Raw genomic sequence first — 21,360 nt, forward strand, 5'->3', positions numbered from 1 at the left:
ATCCTGGAATGGGTTCTTGTTCAAAGTCAATATAGTCCATGCGTTTATTGCTATGTGTGAGTTGGTATTCCATTGACGTAGGGCAGTGTTAGAGGGTGATAAGTGTTTTATTCCATCGGTAAATTGGAAATATAACGGGCGGACGTTTCACGTACCTAAATCAACACAATTTGGTTGTCCTCTTATTCTGGTTCCCCAGATTTCACTTCCTTGGCGGTCTACACACCAACAGTACCCAGTAGATTTTTGACACTGTACAGTTTTGAAACTGCCATCTTGATTGCACTCAGGAGAGAAAACAATTGCGAAGTCCGCTGACCATGCACTAGCTTGAACTTGGTCCTTTATGCAAGCACTGACGTCATCTTAAATGAAAACGTTATTAAGCAGCTAAGTTACGTGTTTTTCCACTGTTTAAATATTCAACCAAATCTACGTAATGCAGACTACAGGTGTTACAGATTATCTTTTGAATTTATAAAGAAAAATTGTTGCAAAGAATTATTTTTGTGCCAAAACAAACTTCAATGATAAAGCTGAAAGCAACACTTGAAAGGCATGCGCAGTTCAAGTGGACATATAAAAGATCGTAGAGCTGAACTGAGGAGAAAGACGCAAAGACATCAATGATCATCGCAGTTAGTTAAACAGCTGACAGGCATCCGCAATTCGATTGAATATATGAAAGATCATATATTTGAATCATCGTAGTTGTGTACATAACTGCGATGATCATTCATGTCTTTATATGCGCAATTCACCGGGGTAAGAGAGGTTAAAATAATTATTCATCAAATTAAATTTCCACTGGCTAAAGGTGATGAACATGGCGGCCATACTCAAGCTAATAGGTCGACGGAGGCATGCAGCCAAGGTTTACAGCGTACATTTTGATATTGAATATTCATGTTATAGTCAACTGACACCTGTCAAAACAAGGTATCCGCTGACCAGTATAACATGACTTTATCGCGGGCTCAGGTTTAGAGCTCATTGAGGCCACGTGATTTCTTGAAGTTGACCGTTGACCAAGATAGGATATTTTATTGAAATAGGAGCTCCGCTTTTACCCTTGGCTGATTCTACATATTAGAGGGAATTTGGAATTATTTAGAAATTAACCCGCACAGTTGATCAAAGGGAGCTCAGATAGTGTGCTAAACTGACATTTCATTCTAGCAAACAGAACGTTGCGAAGTGTTTGGTTTTATTGGTAAGAGCAGGCTTGTTGAACTCAGCGGAAAAAGAAAAAAAAGATAATAATTCAACAATTCAATGGAAGCTAAACCCTAGATTTACCTGGTAAGTTGGAGCAGTCTGGCTTTCCTCGAACTTTGGTACCACTATACACATGGCCGTCCTTGTCACTGCACCAACAGAATCCAGATGAGGGGTGACACTGTACTAGTTCATATTTACCGTCCGTTGTACATTCAGGGACGAAGAGTCCGGGCACTGCAATATCATGCCAGCCTAAGGCGAACTGACGTTCACGGAGACAGCGAGGTAACTTGCCTATTAAAGTGAGCATAACTTTAATAAAAGCAGAAGCTGCTGTAATGACAGTTAAATGGTAGACGGGTCAGAAATTAAACGCTTTCTCAAGAAGACCGTTACAGCTTATCTCTAGAAGGAAAACTCCAAATTTCGAGTCGTGTTCGCGTAAATCGATCGATGTTCTTCCGGTTAATGCCTAACAAAACAATAACAACAATATCAACCTACCGTCTTGGAAACAGAGGGGTGGGCTTCCTCTTTTGCGCGTTCCGCGTATTTCTTTCCCGTTTTTATCAACGCACCAGCAGTACCCAGTTGAACCATGACATTGAAGTCCTTTGTACTCTCCAGTCCGCTTGCATTCTGGTACGAAACGGCCGGGAGGAGGTACGATGTCGAGACCGTAAGCCTCAAGACGGTCTTTCAAACAAGGGGTCAGACCAGCTGCCAATTTAAAGAGGCGTTAAAACGTTGTTCGAAGGCTCTAGGTAGTAGGCTTTATTGTCTGTTATACACTCAATGATAAACACAGCATCCGGAGCGGGGAACTCGTTTATTGACACAGGATACAGTGAGCGTTACATCATCATAAAGAAAATATAGCGGTGAGTAGACAGAAAAAAATAACAGGCAAAATTGACAGAGATGCCTTCGAGTGGCTCTTGTATAAGTTACAAAATCTTAAATTGCCTTCCAGGCCCATAGGGACACGAATCATACATAATGAACATACTCCAGTGTAATTAGCAAAACGATAAAAAACTTGACTTAAAAAACTCAAGATAGCACGAGTTTAGTTAATTTAGGCTTCATGTGTCTGACTTCATATCCAAAGGCAATGCTTTTGTTGTCAAGAAGCCACTTGTTCCATTGTAATCATGCACCAATAACAACAAAAAACAAGAACATCAGTAACAACAACAACAACAACAACTACGAAAATAACGAGAACACCAGAACAGTTTGTATCTTACCGGTATGATCACACAGGGGCCTGCCGCCTTTCCTTGTTCCCCGCCACTCTTTGCCATTCTGGTCAACACACCAGCAGTATCCAGTTGAAGGGTGACATTGGACATTCTCATATGAATTATCCTTTGAACACGTCGGGATATAGCTGCCAAATGGGCGCACTCCTTGGGAGAGATCCATTCTCTTTCTCTGACACAGAGTTAACTTGGAATCTGCTGTTCACAAAGAAATATGATATGAAATAAAGTACATAAACTGGCTTGGTTTGTTTGATTGTTTGTTTTTGCCATTTATAGATAAATTTACAAAATATCAATCTGTAATTAAGGTATGGAAGCCCAGGGAAGCCTATAACGCATACGTAAAGGACAACCAAAAAGATACCTGTGGGTTAACAAAAGAATAAAAAAGCTGTCATCGGCACACAAAATGATCATAATTTAGCATAAAACAAGCTGCGCAAAAGACAACAACAAAAAAAGGGGAAAAAAGCACACACAAGCACACCAAGAGAAGTAAAATACACTTATACCAAAAACGGTTACTTAAGTTTAGAGATGAACTCAGCAATACTAGAGGCATTTTGAATTTCGGTCCAGAGAGATATAAATAATTTGGGGCCTTGAAAGCAGCATGCGAATTTCTTTACATTTGTCCTACAGTATGGCAATCGAAAGTAGTTCTTAGTTCTGGTATTTATGTGCGTCACAGTTAATTAAAAACATTGGAACTTTCAGGAACAATGTAAAATGAAACCTGGACTACTAACCAGTATCATTGCAGTCTGGAGTTCCGCCCGTCTGCCTTGTACCGTAAAGCTCATTGCCGTACTTGTCCACACACCAGCATTGTCCCAGGGCATCATGACACTGAACTGGTTGATAACCTCCATCGTCACTACACTTTGGTATGTATTCGCCATTTGAAGGCAGAACATTTAATGCCAGTGATCGGGCTCTGTCCAGCAGGCAGCGAGTTGGTTTATTTCCTTCGAGAAATTCGTCGTCTGTGGACGGTCATATCAGAAAAGAACAAAAATGTATTTCATGATTATATTACAAGGAACCCAATCTTCTAGTAATAGCCCACTCTACTAAAAACCAGAGGCACCTATGGTTTACGTACGCTTGCATCGGTGGCAGAAGCCCCTTACTACAAGGATTCGAGGGAAAGCTCGCAGTGTGTACATTCGTCATGTGCACGACAATATAATTTTATTATAAACTATGTTGACGTCTTCTTATGTTGATGTTTTCACGTAATTTTGTGTCTTTTCAAGCAAAGTTAAGTGAAGAGTCCATTTACTCTGTTAAAAACAACACAGTTGCCAAAATTAGGTCGTTAAATAATTAAATGAACCTTTGGAACGGTCTCACAATTGACTTAGGGCTCAGATATCCCAACAAATACCTAGAATACCCCTTTTTCCTACCTGGGCATGAAACAGGTTTTCCTTTTTCATTTCGCGTTCCAAGTATTTCTTTTCCGTTTTTATCTACACACCAGCACGGGCCTTCTAACCGTAAGCACTGGACAGGACTGTAAGACCCGTCAGGTTTACATTCAGGCACAAAGACGCCCTCCTTTGGTTTGTTGTCCCAACCTAGAGCGCGGCGCCGCTCTTTTTGACACATCGACGGTGGTGCTGCAAGCGAAAAATCAAGGTCTAACATTATTCGGAAGCTCTGTTTTGTTGAAAGGACATGGAGGTACATGTATAGTGTTATCATGTTTGTTAACAAGTAAACGATGATTAGCCTGCTTTTGGTCGGTGTTTTGGGAACAAAACAAACATTATATAGTATATAGTCATGTTTTACAGCTATAAAGGCACATTCGGTTTTAGCCTTCCCTATATTTGATGTTTACAACATTTAGTTGCATTTACGGGCTATAAATAGAACAACCAAGAGCTGTCCAAATCACTACCTGTTCTGGAGTGTGCAAGGTGTTCCGACTCCCATCAGCAAGAAATGACCTTAAATAGTCTCGTTAAGCCTTATCTAGACTGGCCAGAGAGTACGCAAGAGCAGCAATAGCAAGCAAGCCATTATAAAATCGTTTCTTACCAGTTTTGGGGACACATGATGCTTTTCCTGAGACCCGCGTTCCTACTAATTCTTTCCCATCACTGTCTACGCACCAACATGTTTCGTTACGAACCCCAAACTCAAGACACTGCATTTCTTCATATGATCCATCGACTTTGCAGCGTGGTTTAAAACGTCCTTTTATAACCTGGTTGGTATATCCCAGAGCCCTTCGCAGCTCTTTTAGGCACGGTGATAGATTCGCTGGTGATATAAAAAGAGAATGCCAATGTAATAGGTGCCTAGTCAGTAATAGTCAGTCAGTCAGTCAGTCAGTCAGTCAGTCAATCAAACAATCAATCAGTAAGACAGTCAGTCAGCCAGTCAGTCAATCAATCAAACAATCAATCAGTAAGACAGTCAGTCAGTCAGTCAGTCAGTCAGTCAATCAAACAATCAATCAGTAAGACAGTCAGTCAGTCAGTCAATCAATCAAACAATCAATCAGTAAGACAGTCAGTCAGCCAGTCAGTCAGCCAGTCAGTCAATCAATCTTTATTTATAGAGGGTAAAAGTGCAGTGAATATTTACGTCCAGTAAACATCTTAAGTTAAAAAAAACCTCGTTATTATACATTTTCACTTTTAATTTTCTTTTACCTGGCAGTATATAATAAAAAAACTATGGTCCCGTTGTGATCCGTGGAAAGTTATATGTCATAACATTTTGACAAATATTTATGTTTTAGGATCACAAAGCACTTCTTCCTTTTTTCCAAAGAATTTTAGAAAAACTCGTGAAAGTTCGGGAGACGTTTAACATTTATTTCACGTTCACGCAACAATGTCCACGTTTTCGAAAATACTCCACCATTAACATAACGATACTTCATCTTTCTCACTCGAAACAGTGCAAAGTCATGGAAGAGATTCCTACCTGGTGCATCACAGTATTGCTTGTTTCCCCTGACGCGTGTCCCTGGCTCCTCATCGCCCATCTTGTTTACACACCAGCATTCTCCAACTGAGCTGTCACACTGCATTCTTTCATATCCACCAGCTGGATTACAACTTGGAATAAAGGTTTTGCTATTTCCATTCTGTTCCTGAGCTGTGCTCGCTAACTGCCGTTCTTTGATACATTTAGTTGGACCTGAATATGATATGGTAAAGTTGTGGTTTGCATCTTTGTTTTTCTAAAGTAAGTTAATATGCACAAGCAAGTTCACTTCACTACAAGGGGTGGTGGAGGCGTGGTAGGAGCCCCCTTGGATTCTAGTTCTAATAATACATATCAAAACAACTTCGGATTTAGTAGTTAGCCCTCAGTTTGTGGTTCTGGGTCTTCATGACGTTATCTCATAACACATGACGTCATTTAACATCTGTCATTTTGGATTTCATGATTAGCAGATAAAAAAACGCTTGCAAGCCAACACGACTAAACAAGGCTAAAATAGCAGTAGGTGCAGGGCTTAGGGCGCCCGGACGCAAATCCTGGACGAGACATCATAAGTTGGTCAAGTTTGTTGCTGGTTCTCGTCCCTGCTCCCAGGATTTAATTTCTCCGGGTTGTCCGGTTTTCTCCGCAAAACCAACACAATAGCCACTCCGTGGAGGTGATAATATTGATCAGTTTTACCCATCTTACTTTGAGGGTGTTTTGACGCCAGAGAAGGTAAATTCCCAGAGTCCGTTTTATACATGTACCTACCCTTCTTAATACAGTTAGGAGTTCCTCTTGTAGTTGTAGTCCAAATCATAAAGCCATCCTTTGTGACGCACCAACATAGTCCGGTGCTGCCTGAGCATTGCTCTGTTCTAAAGCTTCCATTCTGCGCACAATCAGGAATGAACACTCCAGGTGGAACAAGGAAACCAGGTAGGTTGAGAACGCGGCTTCTCCAACGTTGACACGTGCTTAGTTTAGCTTGGTCGACAGGACAAACACGGTAAATACTTCATTTAGTCATCACATATTTCACTACTCTGACCTACCACACACACACCACTGCACTGCACTGTAATGCACTACATTACCTCATATTACTTTTTCCCACGCTACATGCATGCTGGGCTTCCGTTACACTACAGTAAGATATATTACACTACACGGCACTGCACTAAAATTGCTCTGCTCTGCTCTGTGATGCACTGCTTTATAATACTATGTGACGTTTTTAATAGTGCCCAGGTCAGTGTAAGATGCGTGAAACTCTTGGAATTATGCTCATCAAAACGCTATTGCTTGACAATCGGGTTTTTAAATTAGTATAAGGAACTCATCTACTGTTTTGTAAAACAAAGCCCGATGCCATTGACTCTACCTGGTGCTTTGGAGCAATCGAGACTTAAGCCTTTCAACTTCATTGTTCCTGGAAGCTCGTATCCGTGACTGTCTACGCACCAGCAATGAGTGGTGTTACACTGCAAAGGCTTGTAAAGACCATCGTCACCACAGGCTGGTTCATAGGGTCGGTCAGACGGGCCTCTCCAGCCGAGGTGCCGTTGACGTTCTTTCTGACACGGCGATTTGGTCACTGTTGATCAAAATTGATGCCGAAACAAAATAATTACGTTTTCTTTTTCTGAATCTTTGTCTATTAATTAAATTATGCAGCACGGAGTGACCTAAAGTTGAGTGATTAAAAAAAGTAATAAAAATAAGCTGTCACCTGGAGAGAAAATGCAAACTGAAAACGTATTTCTCAAGGTTGTTCGAAGTTTAAAGCAATGGATTTGGAGCCACACATTAGGAGCTTTGCGAATTGTTGATATTCATCAAATAGTGTGGTGGCTTATGCGAATTGGTGACTGCCCTAATCAGCCATATGCTTGTTAAATCTATTAAACAATAATGGGGTTCAGACAAAGTAAGTAATAAATAATAAAATCTTTATTTATCCCGATAAAAAACCGATCAGCTGAACCTAAGGGAGCAGCTAGTATAAACTGGTGATCAGCAATATAAAATACGTAAGTAATGATTGAATGACGACGACAGTTTACCTGAAGGTCTACATATGGCTCGTCCTCTGGTACGAGTTCTTGGGATCTCATATCCTCCTGCATCCACACACCAGCAGAATCCGGATGATTCGTGACACTGTGTGCTTCTATATTCTCCATCCGTCTCGCACTCTGGTACAAAGACTCCAGGAGCTGGTCTTCCACTCCATCCCAAGTTCTGTTGTCGTTCCTTTTGGCACTTTGTTAGTCCAGCTGTAGCACATAACACATATCAATACTGCTTTCTATGTTACTTAACTGGACTGCGAACAGCGTCTCTTTAATTTAGCCAATAAAACTATTTTTGGGACGTTAATGCCGGTGATATCTCCACAGTTGTACCATCGATTTTTTCCCTATCGTTTATAGCTAAATTAACACAGACAACCTCATATCAGTACATATTGTAGCCACTATCCGTAACTTCTCAATAACCCACAAATTACAAAGGCCATGAGGTTATCTCGGTACGCAGAGCTAGTGGTACCAAATGACAATGCCGAATCGTTCATCCTGTATTTTGATTCACATAGCACTAACATCAATTATTACTTTATGTCAAGCTTGGTTCAAGGTACCTTATAGATTATTTCTTACATCTACGTGTACTTGTAGATCTCTGGTGGAGTACCTTAGTTTCAATGGGAGTTCAAGGGTTTCAAGTAAGTCAGTAGTACTTTTAAATGTTTTTTTTTATTGTTACCTGTTACGTCGCATTGGGGCCTCCCTTTGCTGTAAACGTCTCTAGTCCTCGGAATTTCTCTTCCCAGTCTATCTACACACCAGCAACTGCCAATTGCTTGATTGCACTGCTCGGGGATGTAACTACCAGCTTTATCACAGGCTGGGACCCATGCATTAGCAGCATCAGCATCATTTTCACATTTCGTCTTGCCAACTAACAAGAAAGGTTACAGATCAGGAATTATGTCTATAATTTGCCATATAGTATAAATATATGTTGTCACGACAAGCAAGCCTTTAAAAACACTGATGAAAAGACACAAGCAGAAAGAAAGACAAACAGAAAGTGTACTCTTGACAGTTTATCCAAGAAGACGGGCGACAAGTTACAAGTTGCCTATGTTTGCTAAGAACAGCTTTCTCGGAAAGAATCATTTCTTGACATCTAGGTCCTGTCTATCTAACGCTTGGCACAAAACTGAGCTATCGTAGTATGTAGCAACTGTGACAAGAGGAAAAAATGTCACTCTGATCCTACTTTTTATTAGAGTGAACAGTTGAAACTATTAAAAGTAGACTTAATTTCGATTAATGGACATTGAAATGAAAGATGGCGGGTATTGCTGAGATCAAATTAAAGTTGTCATCTCCCTCCCAATTGATACATATTTCATTAATACAAACCTTGAGTTCTACAAGAACGTCTTCCGTTTGCTCGAGTCCCCACAAGTTCATTGCCATTCTTGTCAACGCACCAGCACTGGCCAGTGGATTTATCACACTGCTCGGGGGCATAGCTACCATCTGGTCGACATTCTGGCATAAAAATTGCCGCTGTTTTGCCATTGATTTGCCAACCACGAGCACGTAGTAAGTCCCTCTCACAACGTGTCCCATTTCTGGCATCTAAATTAGAAAAGGAAGGGCATTGAGCAACTGTTAATTTGCTTTATGTTTAAAGTGAGATCGAGTGACAATTAAAGACATGAGATCGTTATTATCCTAGTCTTATCCCACCTCCCCCCGCCCGACGCGAGAAGAAGAAATTACTATAATGATAAGATTATAACACTTGCCCCAAAGTGGGGAAAATATCGCACGCCAACATATCGGTTAGAAACGTTTCCAACAATAATTCTTAATAACTTTCAATTTCTAGCTACTAGTATCTGGGATTAGAAAAAAGACGTTTACTGTGAGGGCAGCTTTAGGTGATAACAAAACAAGAGATTTCTTGTGATTCTCATCGTACTAACTCACATTGCTTGTCCCCATTAAATAGCAAATAAACTGATATGAAAACAGTTAAATACCTTTATCACATGTTGGTTTCCCACGGGTGCGGGTGCGTGGCAGTTCCCTTCCGGCCTCGTCAACACACCAGCAGTATCCAGTAGACGGATGGCATTGTCTCTGGTTAAAACCAGCATCAGGATTGCACTGTGGAACATATACTCCAACAGTTGCCACGGTAAGCGCGCCTAGAGCTTGTTTGCGAGCCCGTGCACAAGGTGCACGGCCAACTAGGTGAGGATACACTTTGCTGCCTGGTGCTGCAGGTGGGGAAGGTCTTTGTCCTAGAAATGAGAGGACAATATTGGTATTTAAATGATGCCACGGTGAATACTCTTCAAAACGAAGTGCAGGTCATCCATTTTACGTCGAGCAAGGGCGATGTGAATAAAAAGGAAAGGTGAAAATACAATTGGTATTGATACAATTGGAAGTTGACATACCAAACTTAGCACACTCTGCTGCTTGGCGAACACCCGCTGATCCTGCCAATACATAACCATCATAATCATCAACACAGAAGCAAACAGAGCTGAAACGGTGACATTGAAGTGACTTGTAATGACCATCATCACTTCGACATTTTGGAACAAAGGCTCCGGATGGGGGTAAACTGGAATAACCAGTCAACTGGTGAAGATGTTTTTGACACGTGGTCAACTTTTCTGCAAAAAAGAAAAGGAAACCGATTAAGCGAAATAAAGGGTCCGGCTATTGTGAGACTACCAAAAATAGTCTATTATACTGCTGTACTACCATGTGATGCGACCTAACCAGCTATGGTAAGCGAGGATCGTCATGCAGGTAAAACATAGTGGTCTTTACCTATCTGACACCCTTAATGAAGTTGAAAATATTTTATGTAGACATACCTTTTGAACTCAAACGTAGCCTTTAAGAGTGATGTTGCTAGCTCCCGTCTCTAGTTCTCGTTGTAATGATGTTTATGGATGACTTGGTATGCAAAACCTCGATCGGGTGGTTGCTATTTGGGTACATCTACAGTTATTCTTCAAACGGATACGTTTGCTTGCCCACGAGACAGATGGAGTGTAATTTTCTTTACCAGTCATGAGATTGGTTTCGAGTAAAATGAAAAAGAGAATTAAGAAATTAATCATTTACCCGGTGCTTTGCAGTCAGCTTGGCCCCTTACTGTTGTGCCTGGTATAGGATTTCCATTTTCATCTGAGCACCAACAGTAGCCATATCTGTAGTCACACTGCACGGGTTTGTAGTCTCCATTCTCATTGCACTCAGGAATAAACTGTGTAAAGTAGCCAGCATCTTGAACCTGATTAACAACGCACGCAGGCGCAGAATCTACAAGAACACAACGCAGTTGTTTAATAGGAGGCTTACCTGCTTTCATTATTGTGTTAAGCCCTTAATAGAGTCTGTTTAACATTCATTGTTGATAATATTTTCTTGCATGTTTCTTCTGGCGTTTCGTTTTGTCAAATAAACTTTAAAGTTAATCTAACTTGTGCATTATCATGAGAAAACTTGAGTAAAAAAAACATCTCTACCTGGTTTTGGGCATCTGATAGGGCCAGGAGATCTGGTTTGTAGGATCTCTGTTCCATTTGCATCAACACACCAACACTCATCGTTCTGTACACCACATTGTATGTCAAGGTACCGTCCAATAGAACTGCAACGAGGCAGATACTTGCCGAGGCTCGGTGGAGAGGAAAAGAAATCTACCTGCTGCTGTTGACAAGGTGTGAGTGGTTGTTCTGCAAAGTCAGGTTGCGAAAATCGGCAATTAAAATGATACTTTTTGCCAAAAGGAAGATGACTTATTAGAGTATTTTCAATAAAACAACCTTCTAACAGATGTTTTGTCTCTGTAATTATTCAAGAGTTCGGTACACCTCTAGAATACAGACAACTCTATATAGCGGGCAGTGCAATTCACAATTTCTTCCTCTATAATAGAGAGGGTGGTAAAGGCGGGGGAGGGGGGGTTTAAGATCACGTTTCACGAAAAATAAATTGGTCCTTTCACAATTCACGGGAAATAAATTCGTCATTTCACGTTTTATGAAAAAAAATGACATTTTTTGACACGAACTTACGTAACTTATGATCTTTGAAAAGTTACGCCCAAAGTACAGCCTTGTTAGATGTTTTTATCATTCGCCCGCTTCTTCTTCTGCGCGCAGCAAAAATGGGATTATTGTCTTGTCGTGATCACGCAATATTGTTATTGTTGACCACAAATTTAATACTTTTTCCTCATTTCAAAAAGAATAATTTTGAAAAATCACGGTTCACGGCTTCTAATGAATCACGATTCACGAGGGAAAAAACAAGCCATTTCACATTTCACGAGAAAAAAATTAGGCTATTCACGAATCACGAAAATACCCTTTACCACCCTCAATAGACACACCTTCATAATACGGACACTCTATTTTGCCCCATTGTTTCGAGTATTATAAAGGCAGTGAACAACATTTTCTCTCTTACCACTATCTGGACAATCGGCGCCTATTATGCTACTTGCCACGGAAAGCCACATGATGCTACCAGGTCTCCTGTTTCCATTTTGATCTACGCAGAAGCAATATGGTCCACGGCACTGTATATTATCAAAGGAACCATCTGGTTTGCATCGTGGAACATACCGGCCCATGGCTGGATACCTCCAGTACTCCTGGTACTGCCGCTGGCATAAAGTAAGGTTCTTACCTAAGGGAATGATTTTTATGAAATGAAGTACAGCTTTATACGAAGTTAAGTAATCGGGTCGGTTAAGGTTCATCTAAGATTTGTAACCATGTTGTGCCTCTACACCTAGCAGCTGCATTTGATCTAGGATAGTAAGGACATTGTCAATTTGGGTAACGGAATTCATCCATAGTATGGAGGGATTTGTATTTCTGTATTTTGTAGGGTTTCTGAAAAGAAACTTTTCAATACAAAAAGTCTGACAATTCTCTCTGACAACAAAGTTTTCGCCGATTGATTGCAATTTTATTAAGGAAGTAATCGACAAAAAAAAAAATCGTTGTTTTTTGGTTTGGTGTCGTTTGACTGTAGCGTTGTCTTTGTCTGTCGTTGTTAGAGTAGCACAGAAGCGAATTTTCGGCCGGTGTGGTTTTCAATGCGTGTCGAGAGGTAGAAATTTGGTCGAGTTGCAACAGGCACGGGGGCGTTGTTAAATCTAGACACTGACTGGTTAGTGGAAGCCCCTTAATAATCTAGGCACCATTCCTACAGCACACGATGCACCTGTTAAATATCAATTACGTTTCAGTTAATTCCCGTTGGTCATACCTGGGGTAGCACAGTTGGGTGATCCTTCTCCAATACTCACTCTTGTTCCGGGCAGTTCGTTACCTCTCCTGTCCACACAGTAACAGACTGATCCACGGCATTGAACATCATCATAACTCCCATCGGGTTTGCAACGAGGAACAAATGTTCCTGGTGCTGCGTTGTTCGTTTGCTGGCGATGCTGATACTGGCACACCGTGGGCTGTAGGTCTAGAAAAGGAAATGATACTTTTTGTTTCAGTTTATGTTTATGGCAAATGAAATTTACTTGGTGAAATATTAGTTCCATTAATCACGGAAAGAAAAAGCGAGTTTTGACAGTCAGTTCCAGGTTGTCTTCAGTAAACATTGAATTGAGCCTGACTGGCCGGTCGGTTAGGAGTGTTCGTGAAACAATTAAGTATACCATCCATAAGATTTGCAACTTTTAAGTAATGACATTTACCTGCTGTTGTGCAGTTTGGTTTAACAGGAAGCTCTGTTCGAGATTGTGCGATCTCATCTCCTCTCTCATTGACGCAGAAGCAGGCAGTTCCTTGGCATTGTATATCTTCGTAGGATCCCTCTGGAGTACAGAGAGGTTTGTAACGTCCTTGCAAATATTCTTGTTGACATCGTGTTAGATCAGTGCCTGTTTCAAATCGTACGGAGGACAAGCAAAATTTAGTCAAACGTTCATTGTAATCCAGTGGCCCTGTCAAAATCGCTGAGGTAATTTCTTTATGCACTTACCCATTCCTGGACAGCTAACGAATTCCTGTGATCTTGTACCGCGTTGTTCCACCCCAAGGCTGTTAACACACCAACATTCTCCGGTATACTCTGAACACTGCACATCTTCATAGCTACCATCGTCTTTGCAGCGCGGCACAAAGCGGTCCTGACGATAAGGGGTTTTAAGAGCCTTTTCTACTTCTAGCTGACATGCCTTTGGATCTGGTGCAACTAAAATGTCAACATGTCAATTATTGTACCAGTGCAATCTACCATTAGGGACATTAGCTTTCTAATTTGCAGACATAAATGGAAAGATATTTCACCTGGAAATTGATCTTTTGGTGGAGCAAGAGCCGCCTTTTTGACGGCCCTCTTCAGCGGATTAACAGCATCCTGAGGAAAAACAGCCTTTGGGTCACTTGCAATAGCCTTGAGTTCATTTGGGTCAAAGTTCTTTCCCATACCAACTGGAATAATCTCCACACCTTTCGCGATAAGACCAGCAACAGCATTAGGTAAGGGAATTTGTTTGTCGTCCTTTGTTTGGGCACTTCCAACAAATACTACCAGAACCTGTCCAAACAAGCAATACAGGTAGAACGATTAAAAAACCTGCCAGTTAGTACAGACACAAAGACTAAAAATGTGATCGATATTTTACAAGAAGCCTTGATGTGCTAGTTCCAAACGCTCGCGGTCGCCTTGTCATTTTTATCGATGATTAACTGGGGTCGGGAAGGAGTGCATATACCCATACCAATAGGGAATAACTCTGATCATTAAAGTCAGGTAATTTTCATCTTCACTAAGGAACTTAGGAACACGAGTGTGCAACACTTGTGTTTTCATTAGATTTGATTTAGTTCCTCAATTCCAAATTAACATAGTACAAACAGAAACATAACGTACCCGATAACTCTTGCTTTTTCGATCAAATGAGTAGTAATTAATGCCTGAATGAAGCTGCTTGCCATTACAACTTAATTAACCAGAGGTAAGGTTTTCTATTCCTTTTCTTACCTTGGAGACATCAATACTTCCCCCTTTGGGGCTAAACAAATCAGAATCCACTGTTTGCAATCCCTGGCCAAGTCTTGCGGCACCCTGGTCATGAGGAGTTCTGTCAAGTAATTGTTTGACTGCCTCAGGTGTACGATTTCGTCCATCAAGAGGATTGTTGAAAGTGAAAAGAACTCTACTGTTTGGGCTGTAGGTTGCGGCGCCAACACGGGCAAGCCCGTCGCTGATGTTAAAGGTGTCAGCAATTTGTTTTGCAATTTCAATTTGGGCAAGAAAATCTGGGTGACTGATCTGTCCTGAGCCATCGAAAACGAAGCCAAGTTCTACTGGTACACTGGTGGTATCTCCTGAAAGAGACAAGTAAACCCAAAGTAGGTTAAACGCAATACTTGTGCAGCTACAAACGGCAAAATAACATGGATGATTTAACTCAGTTGTATAAAGCCGGAAATGCATAAGGTATGCATGCTCTTTATACGGAGAATCGCAAAAACAGAGCCTGATAAATTCATTCAGGATACTTGGAATTAAAGGAATGATGGTGGTGGGAATGTCATTAACAGACGTGTGTTATACCTGGTTTGTCGCAATTTGGAGCTCCAGGTTGTCTTGTGTTCGTGATTTCCTTTCCATTTGCATCAACACACCAACACATTGGCCCACCACTTTGGCACTGTGTATTATTGTAACTTCCATCTGGTTTGCACTGAGGAACATAGGCACCTAGTGGAGCATTGCCTGTTGGGCCGAGAACCTGTTGCCTATGTGCTTGGCATGGCGTGTACCAAACTAGAGGGATTGTGGCAAAGCAAAATAATTAAATGTTATTAATTTGTTACTCTTAGTTAATTGATTAGGCCCATATGATAAGAGAACACCCGGAGATCATGAAGATCGCGTTTAACAGTTCATAGCGTGTAACTGACTTCCAGGAACAGGTTCTTAATAAACGTAAATCCAAGAAGTAATGCGAATAGACTGGCCTACTATTACTGTGTCGGAGTTAAACTACAGAATCCGACCTTTTCTCTAGGTTAAGCGGGACTTGAAGGAGAAACAACGGAAGATGTTACATCATAAGTTTATTAGCTTACCCGGAGTGACGCAATTTGGTATTTTCTTGCTTTGGGTCTCAGTGAACTCAAGTCCATTTATGTTGACGCACCAACAGTTACCAGTGTGAGCATTGCATTGAACATCTTGGAAACCTCCATCCGGACTACAGTAAGGAACATAATTCCAAAGTGCCAACTTTCCTCCAGACCCTCTCTTGACGCGATCTTGGCATGGTGACAATGGAACTGGATACAAAAGACAAACGTAATAAGGTAATTCCATTTACGGTGTACAGAAGAAACGCTTTAAGTACCAAAAAATGTATGTACAAGTTGGTTGTTCAAGAGTCATTACAAGTCGTCTGGAGTACTGTTGATAAGGAAACCGAGCGAGAAAATATGAAAATATAGAAAATATGCATCTTATGAAAGCTGTACTTAATATAGAGTTGAACTTAGGACTTTACCTGTTGCAGAGCACTTAACGACTCCAAGGCTTCTAGTTCCCAGAACTTCCTCACCATTTTTGTTCACACACCAACACTCTTCTGTTGACTTGTCACATTGCACATCACTATAAGAACCATCAGGTTTGCACCTGATCCGAGGTGATAGAGAGGATGATGACTGAGATTCAGCTTGTTTTTTCTGACAGTCCGATTTCGGTTTGACTGTAAACAAAAGTAGACTAAATGTCAATGAAGATTGTTGTGTCTGGATACCCTCCTCCTGCCTTTAAACGTCCTTAATTGTCAGCGTGAGATAAGAGAAGCATAACGAGATGGGATATTTTTAGCCAGCGCTAAACTTACGCTTAGCAATAAAACGCTACTTTAAAATGGAGATAAAAAACGAAAGCAGTGCTAGGACATCCAAATGATGACCTCGTTAATAGAACAATTGGCTGATAGCTGATATGAAGCAAACATATTTTGTAATCTCATTACATTCAACCATGAATGAAGAGTTTTTATTACCGTGAGTGTGCGTACCACTGTATAGTATTGATTTTTCTTTATATCATAAACTTACCTGCATCATCATCGCAGTTTGGCAGACCATCTCTTAATGAATTGACACTGGTGCCTTTTATTTGATTTCCATTTGCATCCACGCAGTAACAGGTGCTAAGGTAACACTGCACCTTACTGTAAGTCCCATCCGGATTACACAACGGAACAGAACGGCCTGCGACCGGGTTTCGCCAGCTGTCCTGGTACTGCTTCCGACAAGATGTTAGTGGGTCTTCTAAAGTCGTAAAATGGTATATTATTAGATGTCGTATGATAATTTAAAAACAAAAAATAGAAAAGGCTTTTTTAATTCTCTCACTTACTCTGTTGAGGGCACTTGACTTGAACTTTAGACCTCGTTTGAGGTATTTCTTTTCCCTGCTTGTCAACGCACCAGCATTCGCCACTTGATCCATCACACTGTACATCTTCATAAGTTCCATCTCGTTTGCATCTTGGAACAAACTTTCCTCCATCTATCAGACGTTTCTGGGCATGCCTTTCGCATTTTTTAAGAGTGTCGTCTTTATAGAAGGAATCAATAAACAAAATGACAATTATGTATTGCACTGGTTTTTGTCGTGTAGTCTCGTTTTCGCATGGGAGAATTGTGAAGTCAGTCGGACAGTCAAACAGTCGTCAGACAGCCAGACAGTCAGACAGTCAGACAGTCAGGCAGTCAGACAGTCAGACAGTCAGACAATCAGTCAGTCAGGTCAGTCAGTTACTCAGACAGTCCTTCCGCCCTCTGACCGTCCACCCGTCCATCGTTCAGTCAGTTGATCGGTTGGTCGGTCAGTAGGTCGGTCAATCGTAAGGTCGGTCCGTCCGTCCCTATGTCAGTCAGTCAGTCAATCAGTCAGTCAGTTAGTCAGTCAGTCATTCAGTCAGTCTATCAATACAAAATATATATAAATTAAAAGTAAAAGTCAGGTTGCACCAACCTGGATCTTCACACTTGGGCCTTCCTTGGCCAATGTTCACTTTGGTGCCAGGAATACTTATTCCATTGATGTTTACACAGTAACAGACAGAACCGAGACACTGTGCCGGTTCAAAGTTTCCATTTGCTTTACAGCGTGGTATAAAAGCTCCTGGTGCTGCGTTGGCCGAGTTATCAGCTCGTTGCCTCTCACACTTTGTAAATGCTGAGTAATGAACAAAACTATTATAAGACAGTTGAAGAACTTATTAGATACAAAGACCTCTATGTTTCTGCTTCATGTTCCGATTGGGGAATACACATCAGGTCATTAAAAACTCGTTCAGGAATTTATTTGGTTGGAGTCACTAAAACAGAAGTGTCGCTTAGGTCCAACAATTTAAACCTCGGACGTACAAGGGTGGAGGTGGATGCCACCCCTCCATAAGGTTTTTTGAAAGTTTTCAAAAGATTTATTCTAAGATGTTGAATTGAAACGTTCAGTAGCGGTTCATCCTTTGCGGAAATTTTAGAATGTAAATGTGTAATTACGATTTTTGACTTTGCTAAAGCAACCGCAAACTCCCAGTAGGTGTGGCCAAAAATCTACTTTTATACAGTGCTCTATTTTTTATACAGTGTCTTCATCAAATTGCAGAAATTTTTGAATGTTTACGTTCCGTGAGCTTTTCACTTGATTTTGTATTAATTTCCCTTTTCGGGGAACTTTTAGAAAATAGTAAAATCCAAGATAGTGGATTCAACCCGGCGGATCAAGTGACGTCATTTGACACCATTAGCAACAAAAATGGTGTCATCTTGTAGAGCAAGCTCAGGGTTACCTACCTAATGTAAATTTATTCTGCTGTGCCTTAACAGAACGAGAACCTAAGGGAGGTCTTTATGTGATCAAGAAAGAGCTATGGAGATTGTATACCATTCAGTACTTAGAAAATATTGGACGGGTAATATAGCATTATGATCAGCTGGCACTGGTTATTGCGGCTCTAAGCCATGTCAGTCGTACAAGAAAGGTAATGAAACAATCTCATGGATTTCAAAAAGGACTGGCAGAGTTGGTAATGGATGATGAAGTCGGTTTACAAATGCTTCTTTTAGTCTTCTGACATAACTTAAAAGATTTTAGAAGTGTTTTAGGGTAGTCCAAATAACTGGAGAGTCAGGGCAATAGAGTAAATGTATAGACATTAGAATCACCTGGATCAGGACCACACATGAGGTCACCATCTGATACATTCTTCCTGGAGCCATATATTTCGACGCCATCCTTATTGACACAGAAACAGTATGACTTGTGGCACTGCTTTTTGGAGTAGCTTCCATCTGTTTTGCACCGCGGTAAATATCTTCCTTTCAACAGCCAATTTCTTGACTTTTCTGCGTATTCCTTTTGACATGGTGTTGGGTCTCCTCCTGTTTACAAGGAAACGTAAATATTATTTTTCACACACAGTGGACTGCATTATCAACACTAGAAATTTCAGAGTGAATGTAACCACCCTAAAAAACAGCTTACCTATTGCAGGACACTTTATAGACCCAGTTGTTCTGGTGTCAGTTATTTCGTAACCATTTTGATCAGCACACCAACACTCCTTGGACTTGTCGTCGCATTGGATTTCCTCGTAGTCTCCATTAGCCTTGCATTTTGATCCTGATCGTTGTGGGATGACTAACTGATCGTCACCATTGTTATATCTCTGGCACATTGTCACTTCAGGATCTGTAATCATTATTCGTCAAAAGTCACTATGTAAATATTTCAGTGCCTCAAGCATTCGCTTATCAGTTGAGTTAGTGATCAGTGATCAACTAAGCGTCTTGCCTGTTCGATTCACTTCCTCTATTGTCTATGTTATGGCATTAATCTCTGCACAGTCCAGTTTTGTCATGATGGCTTTTTACAATAATCAATAAATTATTCACACTGTTTTACAGGAAATCATCAGCCTTTTCATGGAAGGCACATGGTGAACTGCGACCACTTACTAGATGCTATTACTTCGTTACCTGCGTCTCCAAGAGAGCAGCTCGTGAAACTAATAATGACTCTAATAATGACAGTTTGGTAACAAGAACTTGAACGCGCAACTATGGCTCGCTGCAATTTGTACTGAAAATAACTGTGAAATCTCGTTTTTGCTGTTTGCGCCTAACGGTTCAAAGATTCTAAGGTTCCGCCGTCTTAGTAAATAGCAAGAGTGCGGATGTTTAGATGTCACAGTTTCAAATATAAATCGTATTGAAGCTTTCACAAAAACCACATTCTTTGGAATGCGTGTTGGTGTAATCAGTGCTACCTCTCTGTGAAATAGAGGATACTTTATATCTCTTACTAGTACCAACCTTTTGTAATCGCATAGGCAATGTTGGGATCGGTATCAATATCACTCTCAGGGTTTGTTCTGAAGACGAATCTTCCGCTACTTGCAGCTCTAACGGCATCAGGCTTATCTGCTGACGGATTTGTAGTTACAACATACACTTCGACACCTCTATTCTTCAGCTGCGTTACAGGGTAGATCCATTTGTCCTCAGGCGGCCATTCTCCGTTGATAAAGAGAACAACAACCTACAAAAAAGAAAACCCATAGAAAACCACATGTTTAAAAGACTGAAAGCTTTCCGCATAACTTGTATCTTGTTGTTGGTTTTTTTAAGTGTAGGATATAAATGACAGTACTGTTATCAAGTGATCGTCCGTGAGTAGGCAAAGCCGATAGTTCCACTTTCACAAGGTGGAAATCTCCAATGTCCTTTCACTTAACTTTGAACCTTTCGTACTCTCACGTTTACGTACGTTAGTCAGACACAACAGCTCTTTACAAGTTTACCATCAACTGCAAGCTAACGTCAAGTAAATTTCTAATCTCACTGGATTCGAAAAACATTCCTTACACTTTTATGGTAAAAAAAAAAAAAACGTACTTGTTTAGTCGCCGGGCGTGATCTGTTTCGTGAAGTGAAGAGATCATCACGTGCCACCTGGAATGCAAGGCCAACCCGTCTGTCAGATCCTCCTAGTTGAGCAATGCTGTTGATCCTCCCCCTGACTACGGCAGCACTGTAGGGTCGATCACCCGCCGTAGGGAAGGGAACTGCCACTGCAGCTGATGAACTGAATGGGATAAAGCCAACGTGGGTGCCACTTTGGGAGACATCGAAGTTAGCAATAATAGCTGAGATGGCATTCAATGTCTTTTGCCAGTTAACAGTATCTGATGAATCCGCTAGGAAACCAACGTCTAAGGATGGGATGTAGCCTGAATGAAACAACGACGTTAGCTCGCCATCATTTAGTTTCCAACCAATAAAAAGTGACAGTAATTTTATTATAATCCAGTACTTGGTGACCACGCACTAAATCAGAGGTTTAATTTTTAATCCTATAATGTGTCCATTCCCTGTCAGATTCAAGTAGTTGGCTGTATTGTGCTGGGAGTAACTATTTTTATTGACAGTAAAAGAAAAACAAAAAGCACAGCAAAAGAAACCCGGCCAGTCCAATATGATCAATGAAACGAAATGTGATGGAAACGTACCTTGACGTATCATACCATTCAACTGAGAAGCAAGTATCGGCAAACTACTAGTTTGAGTCCTGAAGACATACTCTGGCCTTGATGCTATAGCTTCCAACTCCGATGGTATCACATTTGGCCCAATACCAACTGAATATATGTCCACTCCAATATCGTTGAGCTGCGCTGCAAGATCAGCAAATGGCCTCCCTTTCGTAACCTGAGGACCGCTAGTGACCAATATGGCAATCTGTAGGAAATCGTGGAACCATTTACATATCGGCAGAATTTATGCTTAAGGACTTTTGTACTAATTGTTTGT

General features: G+C 40.9%; 1 protein-coding gene across 1 annotated transcript in view; it reads right to left on the bottom strand.

Moving 5' to 3' along the window:
- The window catches only part of LOC145499467 (uncharacterized), a 132,200-nt gene that overhangs the window by 80,198 nt on the left and 30,642 nt on the right, over positions 1 to 21,360 (bottom strand). The window contains exons 34-67 of the mRNA XM_081478984.1: positions 21,060 to 21,288; positions 20,446 to 20,780; positions 19,864 to 20,089; positions 19,034 to 19,240; positions 18,715 to 18,930; positions 17,519 to 17,722; positions 16,898 to 17,098; positions 16,594 to 16,809; positions 16,029 to 16,232; positions 15,601 to 15,807; positions 15,083 to 15,295; positions 14,507 to 14,853; positions 13,810 to 14,059; positions 13,502 to 13,714; positions 13,215 to 13,400; positions 12,770 to 12,979; positions 11,960 to 12,181; positions 11,014 to 11,223; positions 10,610 to 10,807; positions 9,928 to 10,149; positions 9,505 to 9,768; positions 8,876 to 9,097; positions 8,211 to 8,405; positions 7,508 to 7,720; positions 6,826 to 7,038; positions 6,213 to 6,428; positions 5,436 to 5,651; positions 4,539 to 4,763; positions 3,902 to 4,114; positions 3,239 to 3,475; positions 2,472 to 2,681; positions 1,726 to 1,941; positions 1,300 to 1,515; positions 156 to 365 (exon numbers count right to left, since the gene is read on the bottom strand). Of these exons, the coding sequence (XP_081335110.1) occupies positions 156 to 365; positions 1,300 to 1,515; positions 1,726 to 1,941; positions 2,472 to 2,681; positions 3,239 to 3,475; positions 3,902 to 4,114; positions 4,539 to 4,763; positions 5,436 to 5,651; positions 6,213 to 6,428; positions 6,826 to 7,038; positions 7,508 to 7,720; positions 8,211 to 8,405; positions 8,876 to 9,097; positions 9,505 to 9,768; positions 9,928 to 10,149; positions 10,610 to 10,807; positions 11,014 to 11,223; positions 11,960 to 12,181; positions 12,770 to 12,979; positions 13,215 to 13,400; positions 13,502 to 13,714; positions 13,810 to 14,059; positions 14,507 to 14,853; positions 15,083 to 15,295; positions 15,601 to 15,807; positions 16,029 to 16,232; positions 16,594 to 16,809; positions 16,898 to 17,098; positions 17,519 to 17,722; positions 18,715 to 18,930; positions 19,034 to 19,240; positions 19,864 to 20,089; positions 20,446 to 20,780; positions 21,060 to 21,288 (7,582 nt within the window). The remainder of the gene's footprint in view (positions 1 to 155; positions 366 to 1,299; positions 1,516 to 1,725; positions 1,942 to 2,471; positions 2,682 to 3,238; positions 3,476 to 3,901; positions 4,115 to 4,538; positions 4,764 to 5,435; positions 5,652 to 6,212; positions 6,429 to 6,825; positions 7,039 to 7,507; positions 7,721 to 8,210; positions 8,406 to 8,875; positions 9,098 to 9,504; positions 9,769 to 9,927; positions 10,150 to 10,609; positions 10,808 to 11,013; positions 11,224 to 11,959; positions 12,182 to 12,769; positions 12,980 to 13,214; positions 13,401 to 13,501; positions 13,715 to 13,809; positions 14,060 to 14,506; positions 14,854 to 15,082; positions 15,296 to 15,600; positions 15,808 to 16,028; positions 16,233 to 16,593; positions 16,810 to 16,897; positions 17,099 to 17,518; positions 17,723 to 18,714; positions 18,931 to 19,033; positions 19,241 to 19,863; positions 20,090 to 20,445; positions 20,781 to 21,059; positions 21,289 to 21,360) is intronic.

Source organism: Orbicella franksi, chromosome 10 (genome assembly GCF_964199315.1).
Source record: "Orbicella franksi chromosome 10, jaOrbFran1.1, whole genome shotgun sequence".
NCBI lineage: Eukaryota > Metazoa > Cnidaria > Anthozoa > Scleractinia > Merulinidae > Orbicella > Orbicella franksi.